The sequence below is a fragment of the Bemisia tabaci genome, chromosome 7, assembly GCF_918797505.1.
Source record: "Bemisia tabaci chromosome 7, PGI_BMITA_v3".
NCBI classification, from domain to species: domain Eukaryota; kingdom Metazoa; phylum Arthropoda; class Insecta; order Hemiptera; family Aleyrodidae; genus Bemisia; species Bemisia tabaci.
Genome location: NC_092799.1, coordinates 49,989,846 through 50,003,901, shown reverse-complemented (window position 1 = coordinate 50,003,901; position 14,056 = coordinate 49,989,846). Strand labels below are relative to the sequence as shown.

Sequence of the window (14,056 nt, the reverse complement as noted above, 5' to 3'; positions counted from 1 at the left end):
GTAAAATTACCAATCCCATAAATGGTAATTTTACCAAGAAAAAACTGGGATCAAATAGAACCCTAAATTCTTGGTAATTTTACCCTTTTCTTAGTAAATACACCGAGATTTTTTTTCAGTGCAGTCGCGATGCCCACTTGGCAGTTTGCATCGCTAATTTTTCTGAATTGAAATCCACTGTAAATACTTGATTTTAGGTGAGACCGCTCGCCTCGGAAGGTACCTATTGGTAGTTCAACATATATTTAAATAAGCTACAAGGGGAGTCGACAGCACCAATTTTCACCATGTAAATTGTACAGATGCTAAGGTGCTCTTTTCTCAGGTTTTACTGAACGGATTTTCAAAAACTTTTTTTTGTTTGGTTCCTTTGACTTTGTTTTAGCTTTAGACAAGACCCTAATAGCAATGGCTGTTAAAATGTGTTAAAAAAAAAAAAAAAAAAAAAAAAAAAAAACTCGTAAAAACTGTTAAAATTTACGAAGAAGAAACCCTGCCTGTGATTTTCTTACGTAAAATTTACGAGAGGCAAAATTTAAGTAAAACAATTGTTAACACATTCTATAAGAAACGTGATTTTTTAAATAAATTTTTTGAGTAAAATGTATGTAAAAGAAGTGTTGAAAAACTAGTGTACTATTTTCAAGAGTTTTTTCAAAGCAATTATTATACTTCAATTTGACCTCTTGCAAGTTTTACACAGTGAAATCCCCAAACAGGGTTTCCTTTTTCTAAATTTTAGCAGTTTCAAAGTTTATAATTAATTTATAAATTTTTCAAGAGATTTCCCACACCCCCTGCTACTACCACGGAATAAACAACTTAGCGCCGAGCCCTAACATTTTAGATCATATCGAGCTAACTAAAGGCAGCAGTGCTGAGCCCTACAACTTTATGGTCCATTCATACACCCTTAGGTTCCAGCCTTACAGACTGTAGGGCTCAGCACTACTATCTGTAGTTGGCTTCATTTGATTTAAAATGTCAGGGCTCAGCGCAAAGTTGTTTATTTCGTGTAAGGAGGGTTTTAAATGATCTAAAAATTGAAAGTTTCATGAAATTTTTAAACACAGTGGGAAGAAAATAGCTTAAATAAGGCCTTCAATTTTATTTTTTTTCTTTGGAAGAGTATTAGGAGCAATTTCTGTCGTCTGGAGTTAGAGAAAAAGTTTCTATGCTGGACCGTTTCAAAAATCCAGTGTAGCTCGATTCAGTGGCGTGAATTGCGATTTATCGATTGTCATGCTATTTAAACCTATGGAAAAGGATCGATAAACAGGGTGTTTGCAGTGAACACCTGAATAATCGATTCTCTACCATAGGTTTAAACGGCATAACAATCGATACATCGCTATTCGATTCCTTCCCTGACGTCCGATCGTCTGATTGAGTTCGATTGATGCTTGGTGAATCAATGCAGCACTTCTCCGAAGCTCTAAGCGGAATCAATTGGGTCACCTTTCCCTTTGAATACATTTCAATATTTAAGCCAGAGTCACTACACGCGCCAAGACGTCGTATTTGTGCAGGCTTTCCGATTTTACGGTGAAATTCGATCTATTTTTAATAATTTTCATAGGGCGAATTCAGAAAATTCTCCACAAATCGGTAGCATTACTTTTGGAATGCTCGTCTCTCAGCTCCTTTACGAATGAATTTCAAACGACCATGTATGAAACTTTTGCCAGAACTTTAGTTTCAACACTGACCTACACCACTTTTTATTGTACGCTATGAAGTGACGTATTGTTAGAGTACCCATATAGGAAAAGTATGCTGCCGAGCTAAGGAAGAACGCCGTATGAACATTCGAGAGGTGCCAAATTTCATTCAATAAAATGTTTATTTTTGAGGAAGATGTAAATATTTTTCCGTGAAATTTTCAGGGACTTTAGGTGAAATTGCGAACAAAATTATCTGAGAAATTGGTAGACATACGTTCAAAAATTTTCCTGAAAATGGGTGATTTGCCGGGGGAAATTTGGCAACGGCTGATGGCTCATACGGCTTTTTTTCTTAGCACGGCAGCATGTGTCGGTAATTTTGAGGTTAGATTGTGGGGGGGGGGGGCAAAAGGGCAGCCAACCTACGAAATCCAATAATCCAGAATTATTTATCAAACACGGAAAAAATGAATTAGTGCTGAGCCCTGACTGTTTAGCTTAAATGGAGCCAGTTGATACGACAGTAGTGCTGAGTCCTACAGCCCTAGGGTCCAGTCCTACGGATTGTAATTTGTAGGTCTCAGCAGCACTGCCATATCAGCTGGCTCCATTTGATCTAAACTGTTAGGGCTCCGCACTAAGTCATTTTTTCCATGTAACAATTGTTACGACTCTTCGTTTGTAAAGCACGTATTTGACTTAATAATTGCATAAATTTACTCATTTTTGTGGAAAGACGCCCATTTATGCACATTTTTGGCCCTCTTGGTTTGATATTGAAATCTGAAGATTGGCAGCGGATTTTTCTAGTGTTTTTTGTGTTAAAAAGTTAGCTCCTCTTTTAGCCCTCAGAGCTCCATATTTTGACATGTTCATACTCTTTCTATGAAGGTTCTTTACTTTTTGTTGAGATCAGACTTAAACTAATCCAGGCTACATTATCTGTCGAGATGAGTAGAATATTGACACTCGCGCAGTTGCATCCTCTGATTGAAAGTCTCGAGGAAGCAGAATAGGTCTGATGAACACGAGATCCCTGGTAAAAATTGGCGATAAGAGCTGCGGTTCAAAATACCATAGGAATTCTTATAGCCGGCTAAAGAAGGCTACAGAAAACCATATAGCTGGCTGTAGAATGCGGAGAAAATCCTACGGCCGGGCTATACGAGGCGATAAAAAATTATGCAGCCGAGCTATAGTTCCTATCGCCGGGCTTTACACTTTATCGCCTGGCTGTTGCTTTTTCGCCATCGATTATAAAAGGCTATAAGAAATTGTGTAGACATTCGTGTGCTTTGGAAATCATTAAGTTTGATACGGAATCACCTTAATACTTACAAAACACACATTATATTTTCCTTTAATACATATTTTTTTTCATCAATGAAAATGAGAATAATCCATACAGGATGTGCAAACATTTCAAAATCATGAGTTGAATAACGCTGACTCCGCCAGATTAAATATTAGAGCCTAACACGAAGCGGAGCGGCGACGCACTGGCGCCTAAAAACCTAACAGGGATACTTCACGCATTGCGCAACGCGTGAAGTATCCCAGTTAGGTTTGTAGGCGCCAATGCGTGTTTCGCGCTGGCTGCCCGCCTGCCACGGCGCTTGAAGCAACTATTTCACACCAGATAGAGGTATTGCACAGTATCATACGAAACTGAAGGCGCTCTAATACATTAGTAATGGCAGGCATCCATCAAAAGTACGGAGCTTTCTTCGCAAAATAAATCAAGATACTACGACCCAAAATGAGAGCAGTACTCCAAAAATTCACTAAGTCCTAGCATCCGTAATTAGTAACGTTTAGCATACACTTAATCGCCATCGGCTATATAAGGCTATAAGAAATTGTGTAGCCGGCTATAGAAGCTATTGGAAATCTTACAGCCGGCTGTAGGTCTATGGTATTTTGGAACACAGATTCTACTGCCAATTTTTACCAGGGATATTCAGATAAATGAATGAACCCCTAAATATTAAAACCTCCTATAAAGCACGATGAGTTCCTCAAATAAGTTTAAAATCCACTCCTGAACGCAAAATAGCTTGCGAACTCCTGTAAATGTGAGCCTTTTGCTTTTAGAGACTCCCTTTAAAACAGTTCAACAATATCACATCGGCAGAAATGTCAGCGGAAAAATGAACTGCATTCTTTAATATGGAACTAATGTCTCCAGCTCATCCGCAGAATCACCCATCTGCATGGGAAAACTAATGATACTTATGTCGTTTCTGAAATGAGCCAAAAATGGAATTTCCTCATTGCAAAATGTAGGCCAAATGAACATATTTATGCAAAAGTGAACCATGACTCAATGTAACTTCACTAAAAATTTTCCCCCTTCAAACCCATTGCACTTTGATGAGGCTAGTTTTCTTAACGCTATCCGATCGATTTATACAATGTCTAAGAATTCTACCGATCTATTGAGTAGCCGCCCTCTTATTCTCTGACACCATTAGTGGCTTTAGATCCTCACATTTCATGTTTATTAGTATGTATCAAGGTTGTTAAATAGCGCTGGGTCCACACTATTTTTTAGCTTTTTTTTGTGTTTCTTTCTTGTCAGCATGTATCCCCAGTATTTTTCGCAACTTGTTTATCACAACCCCACCCCATCTGTCGACACCTTTGAAATTTCTGAACCAGGCTGTTGACCTTTGACCGGAAATAATTCATAATCGCGGGGACATTGTCTTCGATATTAAAAAATGAGAGAAAAAAGAGAGGGGAGATACAGAACGGCGAAATCGCAGACAAGCGAATACATTTGGAATATCGAGCTCGAGGAATCAGATTTAATTTGGTTTGATTCTTTTTTTCTCTCGCATTTTTCAACGGTTGAACAGAGTGGAGAGCGAGCATTTAAAAGCGCGGTGCCGATAATCGGTGTTCGCCGAGACTTTGAAAGATTGCACTCCGGAGGGAAGGAAATAAGTGCGGAGCGTTGATCCGTAGAATGTAACAGAAACAAATGTATTTGAGGAGTAAAATGCTGATTTTATTCAGAGGCTCTTCGCTAAAATCGAATTTATTATTTGAGAGGGGGCATCGGTCTCATTTTTTTCGGGCAGTAGCTGTTGTTTAGTTATACAATACGCAGGTCAATCACACTTTTTTATGTAAAAATCAAACCAGTTCAATGATCCTCTCATCTTAGCCTATATCATATAAGGAGCTATATTTTTACGATTCATAAATACTTTTACACCCACTCTCTTTTTTCCATTTTAAACATGTTCACGAGAAAAAAGAGGAGGTGAAAAAATATCCAACTTGGGCATTTTAAAAAAGTTTTGGTAGCACCCTAATAAATTAGGTCACTAAAGTAAATGTTGCGGTACGATCCCGATTTAAGTTGCGATTCTACCATAATGAAGTGGAAATGTCCATATCATCTAACAAATTGGGGTAGTACCACCTTAAACAACCTTAAACGCTCTACTTTCATTTAAGATTATTTTTGTTTTGCTCCGTGCGAACCAATTGACCGAAAATTTCGAAAAACAAAAATTTACGAAAGGGGGACCTTGTATAATTTCCCCGAGAGTGGATCAAATTTTGAAATAGTATTCATTTCATACATTTAGTCTGATAGCTCTCATTTTTTTGGAAATTTTGACACCAATATCATCTTTTTACGACGTACTGTTGAGAAGTTATGCTACTTTAAAGGTTTTGACTTTGACCCCCTCTCCCCCCTTTTCCCAGGAGGCTAGGGAAAAAATAAGACCAGTTTTGAGTGTCCGGAAAGACCCTCTTTTATCCCTGAGAAAATTGTAGGATTCCGAGTTTAGGCCGATTTGGCCGTTTTGTTGTAGGGTCCTTTGGCAATAGTTAATGTAACTTTGTTCCTTTCTGCTTAAAGCGGTTCAATTTTAACCATAGTTTTTCTCAATGTAGGGAATCCAGTGTTTTTGGCTAAGAGACTCTACTGAAGATCTAGGTGAATGGTGTAAGATTTTTAATTTACCTCTTCGGGGAGTATCTGGGTGGCAGCGTCGACGCCCGGTGGAGGTCGAATGAAGGGGGGCGGTTCGACCTCATCGAAGGGGTCCGTTTGGGAAGCGGTGGAGGCGGTCTCGGGGTTGAGGAAGATCTCCTCGAGGAAATCATCGGTTTGGACGTCCATGTGGAGCCTCCCCTGGACGGGGGGCGGCGTGCCCACGATGAGTCGCACCCGAGATTGGTACTCCTCAGCCCGCTTCCGTGCCCGGCCTCGTCTCTGGATCTCCGTTTGCCGGCTCGCGTTCTGTTTCGGGTTCGCCTGAGGGGAAAATGTGCAGTCATAGCATCTGAGAAACAAGAATTTATACGAGAAAAAGGAGAAAGAAACAAGCAGGAAAATTTAGGAAAAAATAAAAAAAGCGAACAAAAGAAATAAAAGTGAAAAAATAAAGAAGAGAACAAAAGAAATAAAAGAGGAAAAAATAAAAAAAAGAGAACGAAAGAAATAAAAGAGAAAAAATGAAAAAAGAGAAAAAAGCAAAAGAAGAATGAAAGAAATAAAAAAGGAAAAAATAAAAAAAGAGAACAAAATAAAAAAGAAAACAAAATAAAAAAGAAAATAGTGAAAAAGAGAACAAAATAAAAAAAAATAATGAAAGAAATAAAAGAGAGAAAAAAAGAACAAAATAAAAAAAGAGAACAAAATGAATAAAAGAGAAAAAAATAAAAAAAGAGAAAAAAATGAATAAAAGAGAACAAAATAAAAAAGAAAGCAAAATTAGTAAAAGAGAAAAAATTAAAAAAAAGAGAACAAAAGGAATAAAAAACAAAAAAATTATAAGAGAACAATGTAAAAAAAGAAATAAAGGAGAAAAAAATAATTAAGTAGGAGTAGCAGGATGAACCTAAGTGGAACGAAACCATGGTGTGCCTTGTCAGGGTGGATGAGGTCATGCAACGTGTTTTTCGATACAACACGCCTTTGGACGCCTTTGGACGCCTTTGGACGCCTTTGGTGTTATTGGACAAAGAAACTTGGCGTCCAGTTAAATACACTCGCCATCTTTGATTTTCGTTCGGAAAATTTCACTGAAAATTCAAACTTTCCGTCAAAAGATACCCCTCCTTACTAAGTATCACAAACATCGCTGAAACAGGAGCCGAGTTAGTATTTTAAGCCACTTACGCCATCTTGGATTTCCAAATTTCGAAAATTTGACGGTAAATTTGATTTTCCCGTCAATGAAAGCCCCATATTATTAGAATTCTCAAAAATCAGTCGATCAGGAGCTAAGATGATATTTTAGGCCATGTCCGCCATCTTGAGTTTTCGGATTTGAAAATGCGACTAAGAATTCGAATTTCCGTCAGAAAATTACCACCTGGTATTACGCTTCACAAATGTCGATGAAACAGAAGCCGAGCTCACTGTGATTCAGCTTCAGATTAAGGAAGTTAGGTTTCGCACTGATGATACAATTATATCAACTCGGGTGTGTTGCACAGTATCGAGCTCAATTGAAGGCGTTTTTCACTCGCGAAGCGAACGGCAGCAGCGACGCAACAATGAGTAGTAGCTAGTAATGTGGGCACGACCTATAATTCAGAACTGTAGCTTCCCAAATCCGGTCATGGCGGGGAAGGGGGTTGGAAGGGGGGAGGGAGGAGGGGGGCATTCCTTGTTTGGTGGAAAAATCAGGAACAAATCAATCGTTCCTTTCTTTGGTCATGATGAGGAAGATGTATCATGTATAGAGAATGTTAATCTTACTTGAATTAGCTTATAATGGTTTTTATTCATTAGTGGCGACGTGGTCTAATTTATAGGAGCGACCACTTACCCTTAAGAAGGTATGCTGCCCGAGGGTTGATCCTCTGACGACCCTCTTATCCGTCATAATATTGACATTACGCGGAGGCTGTTGAGGTTCATCAGTGTGGTCTCTGAAATCAAAATAAATGCACAAACGTAAAAAAAATTAAATTACCGAATTTAACTTAACTATGGATACCGGAAAAATTAATCGCCGGGTTCCGATGTTGTTGGAATACCACCGCGCTAAGGAAGGACGCCGTATGGGCAATCGAAAGTTGCCAAATTTCACCGGATAAAACATGTATTTTTGAAGAAAGTTATGCATACTTTTCCTTGAAATGTCCAGATATTTTAGTGTAAACTCTGAGCAAAGTTGTTTGAAAATTTTGAAGAAAAATATACAAAAATTTCCAAGTGAATTTGTTTGTGATTGAAAGGAACATAGCAACGTTTGAAGGATCTTACGGCGTTCCTCTCTAACACAGCAGAATAATTCTCTGGGAATGGGATAGGAGCATTGAATTGAATTGAGTTGATTGGGAGGCAGTGGCGATTCCTCCGAGTTGGCATCACTGTTAATTCTCCGTTTAAGTCCATTAAATATATCGATTCTAGGTGAGGCTACCTCGCTTAGAATCGAACGTTCAACAAACATGTGAATTGAAAAACAGTGTCGCCAACTTGTAAGCATCGTCACTGATGGGAGGGGACTGCATCTTTACTTACTCCCCAAACTGCAGCTCTGCACCCCCGAGATAAAACAGTCATTTATCGCATGTTCCTCGCTCTACCTATTAAACTCGTCTTGAAACGCTTGAATGTTCCTTTTATTCTGTAAAAACCAACAGGTTTACGGCCGTGCTGAGGAAGAACGCCGTATGAACATTCGAGAGTTGCTAAATTGCCTTAAACGTTTATTTTTGAGGCAAGTCATGAATATTTTCCCTTGAAATTTTCAGGAACTTTAGGTGGAATTGCGAACAAAATCATCTGAAAAATTGGAAGACAAATATTTATAGGTTTCGTCCAAAATTTGTGTTTTTTCAAGGGGAATTTGGCGACGACAGAAGGTTCATATCGACGGTGAAACTACCAAACCACGTATCTCGGTTTGCGACGTCGCAGACTTCCTGTCATACTTCATTTTTTAAATGAAAAACTACTTAACGTCCAGTCTTGAAAATTTCTGTGATTTTTTCTCTTCGTGCGGAGAAAATTCTGTGAAAATTTCAAGGAATGATATTGATTTGGTCTACTTCAAAAAAATAAAATGCGAGCGTAGATTTTTAAACACAGCAAACGAGATACGTGGTTTGGTAGTTTCACCGTCGATATGGCGTTCTTCCTTCGCACGGCGGTTAAGGCGCTGCATTTCAAAATGAAAAGAAGCGTTGTCGCTTTAAAAGAGATGCTATTCCGAGCTCCAGTGTGGTGTGGAGTGCTTTGCGATGTATCGATTGATCTGCCATTTAAACCTATGGAAAAGGATCGATTAACAGAGTATTCGCATCGACCACTTTATAATCGATTCTTTACCATAGCTTCAAATGGGAAAATATCGATAATCGATCATTCACGCCTCGCCACTGCCGATCTGCGGACTGATTATTGAAATTGATAGACAAAGCTACAGACAAAGACGACAAAAGGGATTTGGAGGGATCCTATTGGTGGAAGCGGGTGGTGGCAATGGACAAAGGCAGTAGGCAATAGACTAACTAACGGCAACCCCCAAGCAACCCGACACTTAGTCCATCATTTTCTCCCTTAGTCTATGAGAATCACACATTTCGACCAATAGGATCGCTCCATACTCCCTATGTTTCTTTGTCTATAGCTTTGTCCATCAATTTCAATAATCAGTCCGCTGGACTCTCGGCCGCGTACACGGCAATAACGTCACTGCTCCATCAACAAATGGACGTATTTATGCTAATAGGAACTATGTCTCACGCAAACCGTCTGCACATAGTTCCTTTTAGCGTAAATACGTCCAAATATGGCATGAAAAAACCGAGCTGCGACGGGGAATACATTTATCTGCGATTTCGTTCGCACACGCCGCTCAAAAGAAAGGAAGATCATCACTTCTCTTTTGACAGGAAATATCCAGCGTCAAGACGTGGACCGTAGATTTTGACGCAATAGTGTTTTTTCCTATGACGCAAGTTATGACGCGAATTGGATCGTGCGTGTTGTTTATGACCGAGCGATCATTATTATTAACCACTTAAATTCAAAACGTGGCATTCAGTGGATCCAAATCTGTGTTACGTGAACATGCCTCATACCTGTCAGGATCATAAAGTAAAAATGTAGAAAGTCAAACATTTTGCACTCGGTTTCTGAAACCACTCATTTCTCTTTTTCAGAATAATCGTTAATGGAAATCGTAACGCAGCGGAGTAAAATATGTCTGAAGGTGGAAATTCAAATTTCTCGGTGCATCGAAGAAACCCCATCGGGGTCGAAAATATCTATTTTCAATTTTAATGCCTAGCGCTTTATGATACTTTCAAGAACCCTGGATCAAAGTTACTAGCCATAATTTGCATTATCAACGATGTTAGAAGCTTTTGAAGTGAATAGTTTCAGTGTCAAGGAGTGACTGATCGTTTATCAATATTTTTCCATTCGCAGGATTGGTAAAGAATCGATTATTAAGGTGTTCGTTGCGAACGGAAAAATAACCTTTATAAGCTGTGACGTAGTTATCTCGTTTTCACTTTTCCTTTTTAAAGCATACTCTGCCCCCGTTATAATTATTGATGCTTCGTACCAAATATAGATTTTTACGTGTTAGATGTTGCGTATCCGTCCATGCGTAAATATTTACGAATGGGCATTTTTCTAGTCTTTTGAGTTGTTCATTTTTGAATTTTTTCCCTCAAATTTTGTGGTTATCTTAATTTGTAAAAATTAATTTTGTGGTTATCTTAATTTGTAAAAATTAATTTTGTGGTTATCTTAATTTGTAAAAATTAATTTGGTGGTGAAACATGTCATGGGTAAATTCATTCATGGTAATCATTTGGTGATCATGTACCTTGATTCAAATTTTTCAAAATTGTCATTCTTATGTTATTTATTTAAAGGAAAATCAATCCAACTTCTTGACATTCACGAAACGTCCTTCAAAAATTGAACATAAATCACGGAAATTTTTAAGAAATTATGGCCGTCGTAAAAGTAAAACATGCAATTTAAGGAAAAGTCTCCGACGCGACGTAGCAAATTGAGATTCGTGCTTCTCAAGATTGGACAATATTACACTCTCTGCAGAACTATTTCAATTTATAATTACTGTTTATATCCATTCAAGTTTTTCAGAATAAGATTTAAATGTCATGACGTAAAATTGGAAATTTTATACAGCTACAGGGTTTGCTAAATAAGTAGGACTATGCCTGTGAAAAACAAGATCATGCATAGTTGAGATAATATCAAAAAATCTTACTCTGGAACGCTGAACGGTCCTCTCCAATTCATTTTCAGTTTGCGGGGTAAGCTTGAGTACATGTAGGTGCTCCGGGTATGATTTAGCTCTGATAACATTTCTGCGGTTGATAGCAACTTAAAAATGCCAAATGTCCAATTGCTTAAAAAGCAATGATGCCATATATGCCTCTATGTAATTAACCATTGACTAAATGCTGCATGACCATTAGTTGCAAAAACTGTCACATTTTGCAGGTGATAATCAGTGATCGGGAAGAGGTCGGATTGTCTTACACTGGAGAGAGTGACCATTATTTCTTCATTGGTATGGGCATGATTATGGAGAGTTGCAATATTTAACGGCTTCATGAGATAAGTTGAAGGATTTAAGTACTCTTCTTGGCACAAATCCGCCGTAACCACATTTAAAGTTGATCATGTTTACCAATGTAATTGTAAATTTAACCGTCCGTCCTGTGGAAGTAGTTGAAATTTCAAAAATAAATATCTCAAAAGCACAAAATTATTTTGTAAAAATGTTTAAAAATTCTGGAAGCGCGCTTTCAAAATTTGTTCATTTTTTAAAACTGTAACTGTTTCTATTCTCATCTTGGTTTTTCATCTCCATTTCTCATTTTTTATTTATTTTTCGTGTAGATCGAAAAAGGTAGATTTTTTTTCTCAGGAAGGATCCTGAATCCTCTCCGACCAACACCAAATTGTATCGTGGACGTGTTTTACAAAGAATCCTAAAGATGACTTTAGAAACAGGTTTTACCTCAATATGCATGACGATGAGACTCACAGAAAGAACAATAGCAAATGCGAATCAAGAAAAAAAGTCTAATGGTGATAAAAATGAAAAACTCCGCTGAAACTGCGACATTGCAGTCGAAATCAGCCCGCAATTGCTAATCACGAGTAGTTATGAATGATTTCAAAGACCGGTGATTGGAGCATTCCAATAAACATCATCTCTCCAACGATGAAAGTTGCCAAACGAATCAATACACGAACTATGTCTGTCACAAACTGTTTTTGCGTCGAAAGCTGACCGACATCTAGAGAGTTTTCCACAAAAGAGTATGAGTGAATCAACAGCTAGAGTCACATTTTCTAGATGATTCAGCGAGGTGTATCAATACTCGCATAACACTTAAACACTTATCAGACCAGGGAAGAAACACTCAACCTTCAGAGGTAGGTATTACGCCTAACCTACTTCGTCTGACATGGCAGTTTTTTGGAGGACACAAGTCTTGTTCACGGCACACTTTTAGCTGTCCGAGCCTCTCCATCACCGAAATGAGCGCGACGTTGAGTATCGTCCTCAAACAAAACGTTTCTCGATGGAGTGATACCGTCCCCTCACGAGAGAAGAAATCGTCCTTGCATAATTTTCCGGATCACTTGATTAGTAACAGACCGGGAGAAAAGATGAGCAAACTAAAGAAAGAGTTGGAGGGGCTTTAATGTTTTCACAGGGCTACGAGCACTTGCGTTCCCGCTGTTGAGTAACCGAGTAAACATTCTCTCTACGTCATGGCAACGGAAACGCGGAAACGAGACTTGGCGATCCTTGCAGGATGATTGTTGGAGGGAGTTGTACGTGATACAATCGATATTTTTCGAGGTAGGCTTTTTCACTTGGAATCGATTAAAATAGATAAAGTAAGAGATGAGATATATTTATTAAAAATGTAAAACATTAAAGAAAAAACAACAATATTCTGCCCGGCCAATTGGGATACCCAATTATTCTGCCGGATCAGACGTAAAATTAAATAAAAATAATAATAATAAAAAAAAGCAGATGCAAAAGTCAAAAAGTAACGCAGAAGTCCGTTGTCATAAGCGCGTCAAGTATTGTCAGGTCGTTTCTTAATATCGATTAATTTTTCGATATCGCCTTAAAATTTAATTTTTTAATTTTTTAATTCCACTTTAAAATAAAATTTACTCTTCATTTTAAGCAAGATAGTGTGTATTACTGACTTTGGCCTGTAGCCCGTCAGTAATGCACTTATACCGGAAGTGTTCCCTGTTCCGAGTTAAAGAAAGAAGAAAAAAAAATATAAAATAAATACGATGACATAAGTGACATAAATAAAAACTAGAGTAAGACACAATTATAAGAAACATTAATGAAGTATAAAACATGAAAAATAAATAAATAAATAAACATTGCAAAAGAATATAAAAAAAGGAAAGAAAGAGTACATTTTGAAATGAAATATACAGGAAATTGGAAAAAGAAAAGAAGTAAGAATAAATATTGGAATACATAAAAAGGAGAGAAATTAAAAAAAGGAGAATATATCAATGAAAAAAAAATGTAGGAAAAAATTTATGTATTTTATGTAAAAAATGATGTATTTCTAATACATTTAAATGGGAGTGAAACAGTGTTACCAATCTTGAGAGTTTCCACTGTGTGTTGTAAAATATCGAGGGTCTACGCGATACACGCAATTGTATCATGTGTCAGCGTTATTAAGTGACCCTAAAATCGCCTTCATTTCTGTGTGATACCTCTAAGCACACAGCCAAACACAAATAAACGTCGACGTGTTCTTTCTCTTGCTTTTCCATGGAGCGACGGAGAGTATGAATGACGAGCACTGTATCCTTAGTTCCTTCGGAATAGTCATTACTGCCTGATGATACTACCAAATCATTCAAACAACCAGGTTTTAGTTACTTGCTATTTTCAATCAATGTAAAGTGGGCGTTGAAAAGGACTGCCTCCATCGCGTCTCTTTAAATTCATGTGAAGCGAATTCTTTATCATACATAAAAAAATATTTCCTTTTCATTGGTCGTAACTGAACGGGAATATCACCTTTCGATTGAATCGTTTCGAACGGAAAATATTTAGTAAAGTAAATAGTTTTATTGTGTAATTAGATTATACATGAAATATGTTATTTTATTTATATAAAATAGTTGGTTTTGGTTGTTTTTAGTGAACCCGCCTCATCTACTGATTTTTATTATTTCTTCGTTTAACATTACTTACTTTATTTGATTTTACCTAAAAATTGATCACTTGATTTTGTCCGAATTTTCAGCATAAATGTGTGGTAAATGAGCTAACTTGTTGCGTGGTATTAGTGCCTTATTGTAAGTCCTATTTTCGGCCCCTGAATAATTGATACCCAGGACGGATTTCCGTATT

The 14,056-nt window shown here is 37.5% G+C and overlaps 1 protein-coding gene across 1 annotated transcript in view; it reads right to left on the bottom strand.

Annotated features, from left to right (window-relative positions):
• Positions 1–12,794, bottom strand: part of Rsph3 (Radial spoke head protein 3) — a 41,488-nt gene extending 28,694 nt beyond the window's left edge. Inside the window, exons 1-3 of the mRNA XM_019040748.2 lie at positions 10,898–12,794; positions 7,466–7,568; positions 5,650–5,943 (exon numbers count right to left, since the gene is read on the bottom strand). Coding sequence (XP_018896293.2) covers positions 5,650–5,943; positions 7,466–7,568; positions 10,898–10,995 — 495 coding nt within the window. The 5' untranslated portion in view covers positions 10,996–12,794. The remainder of the gene's footprint in view (positions 1–5,649; positions 5,944–7,465; positions 7,569–10,897) is intronic.
• Positions 12,795–14,056: the final 1,262 nt, after the last annotated feature.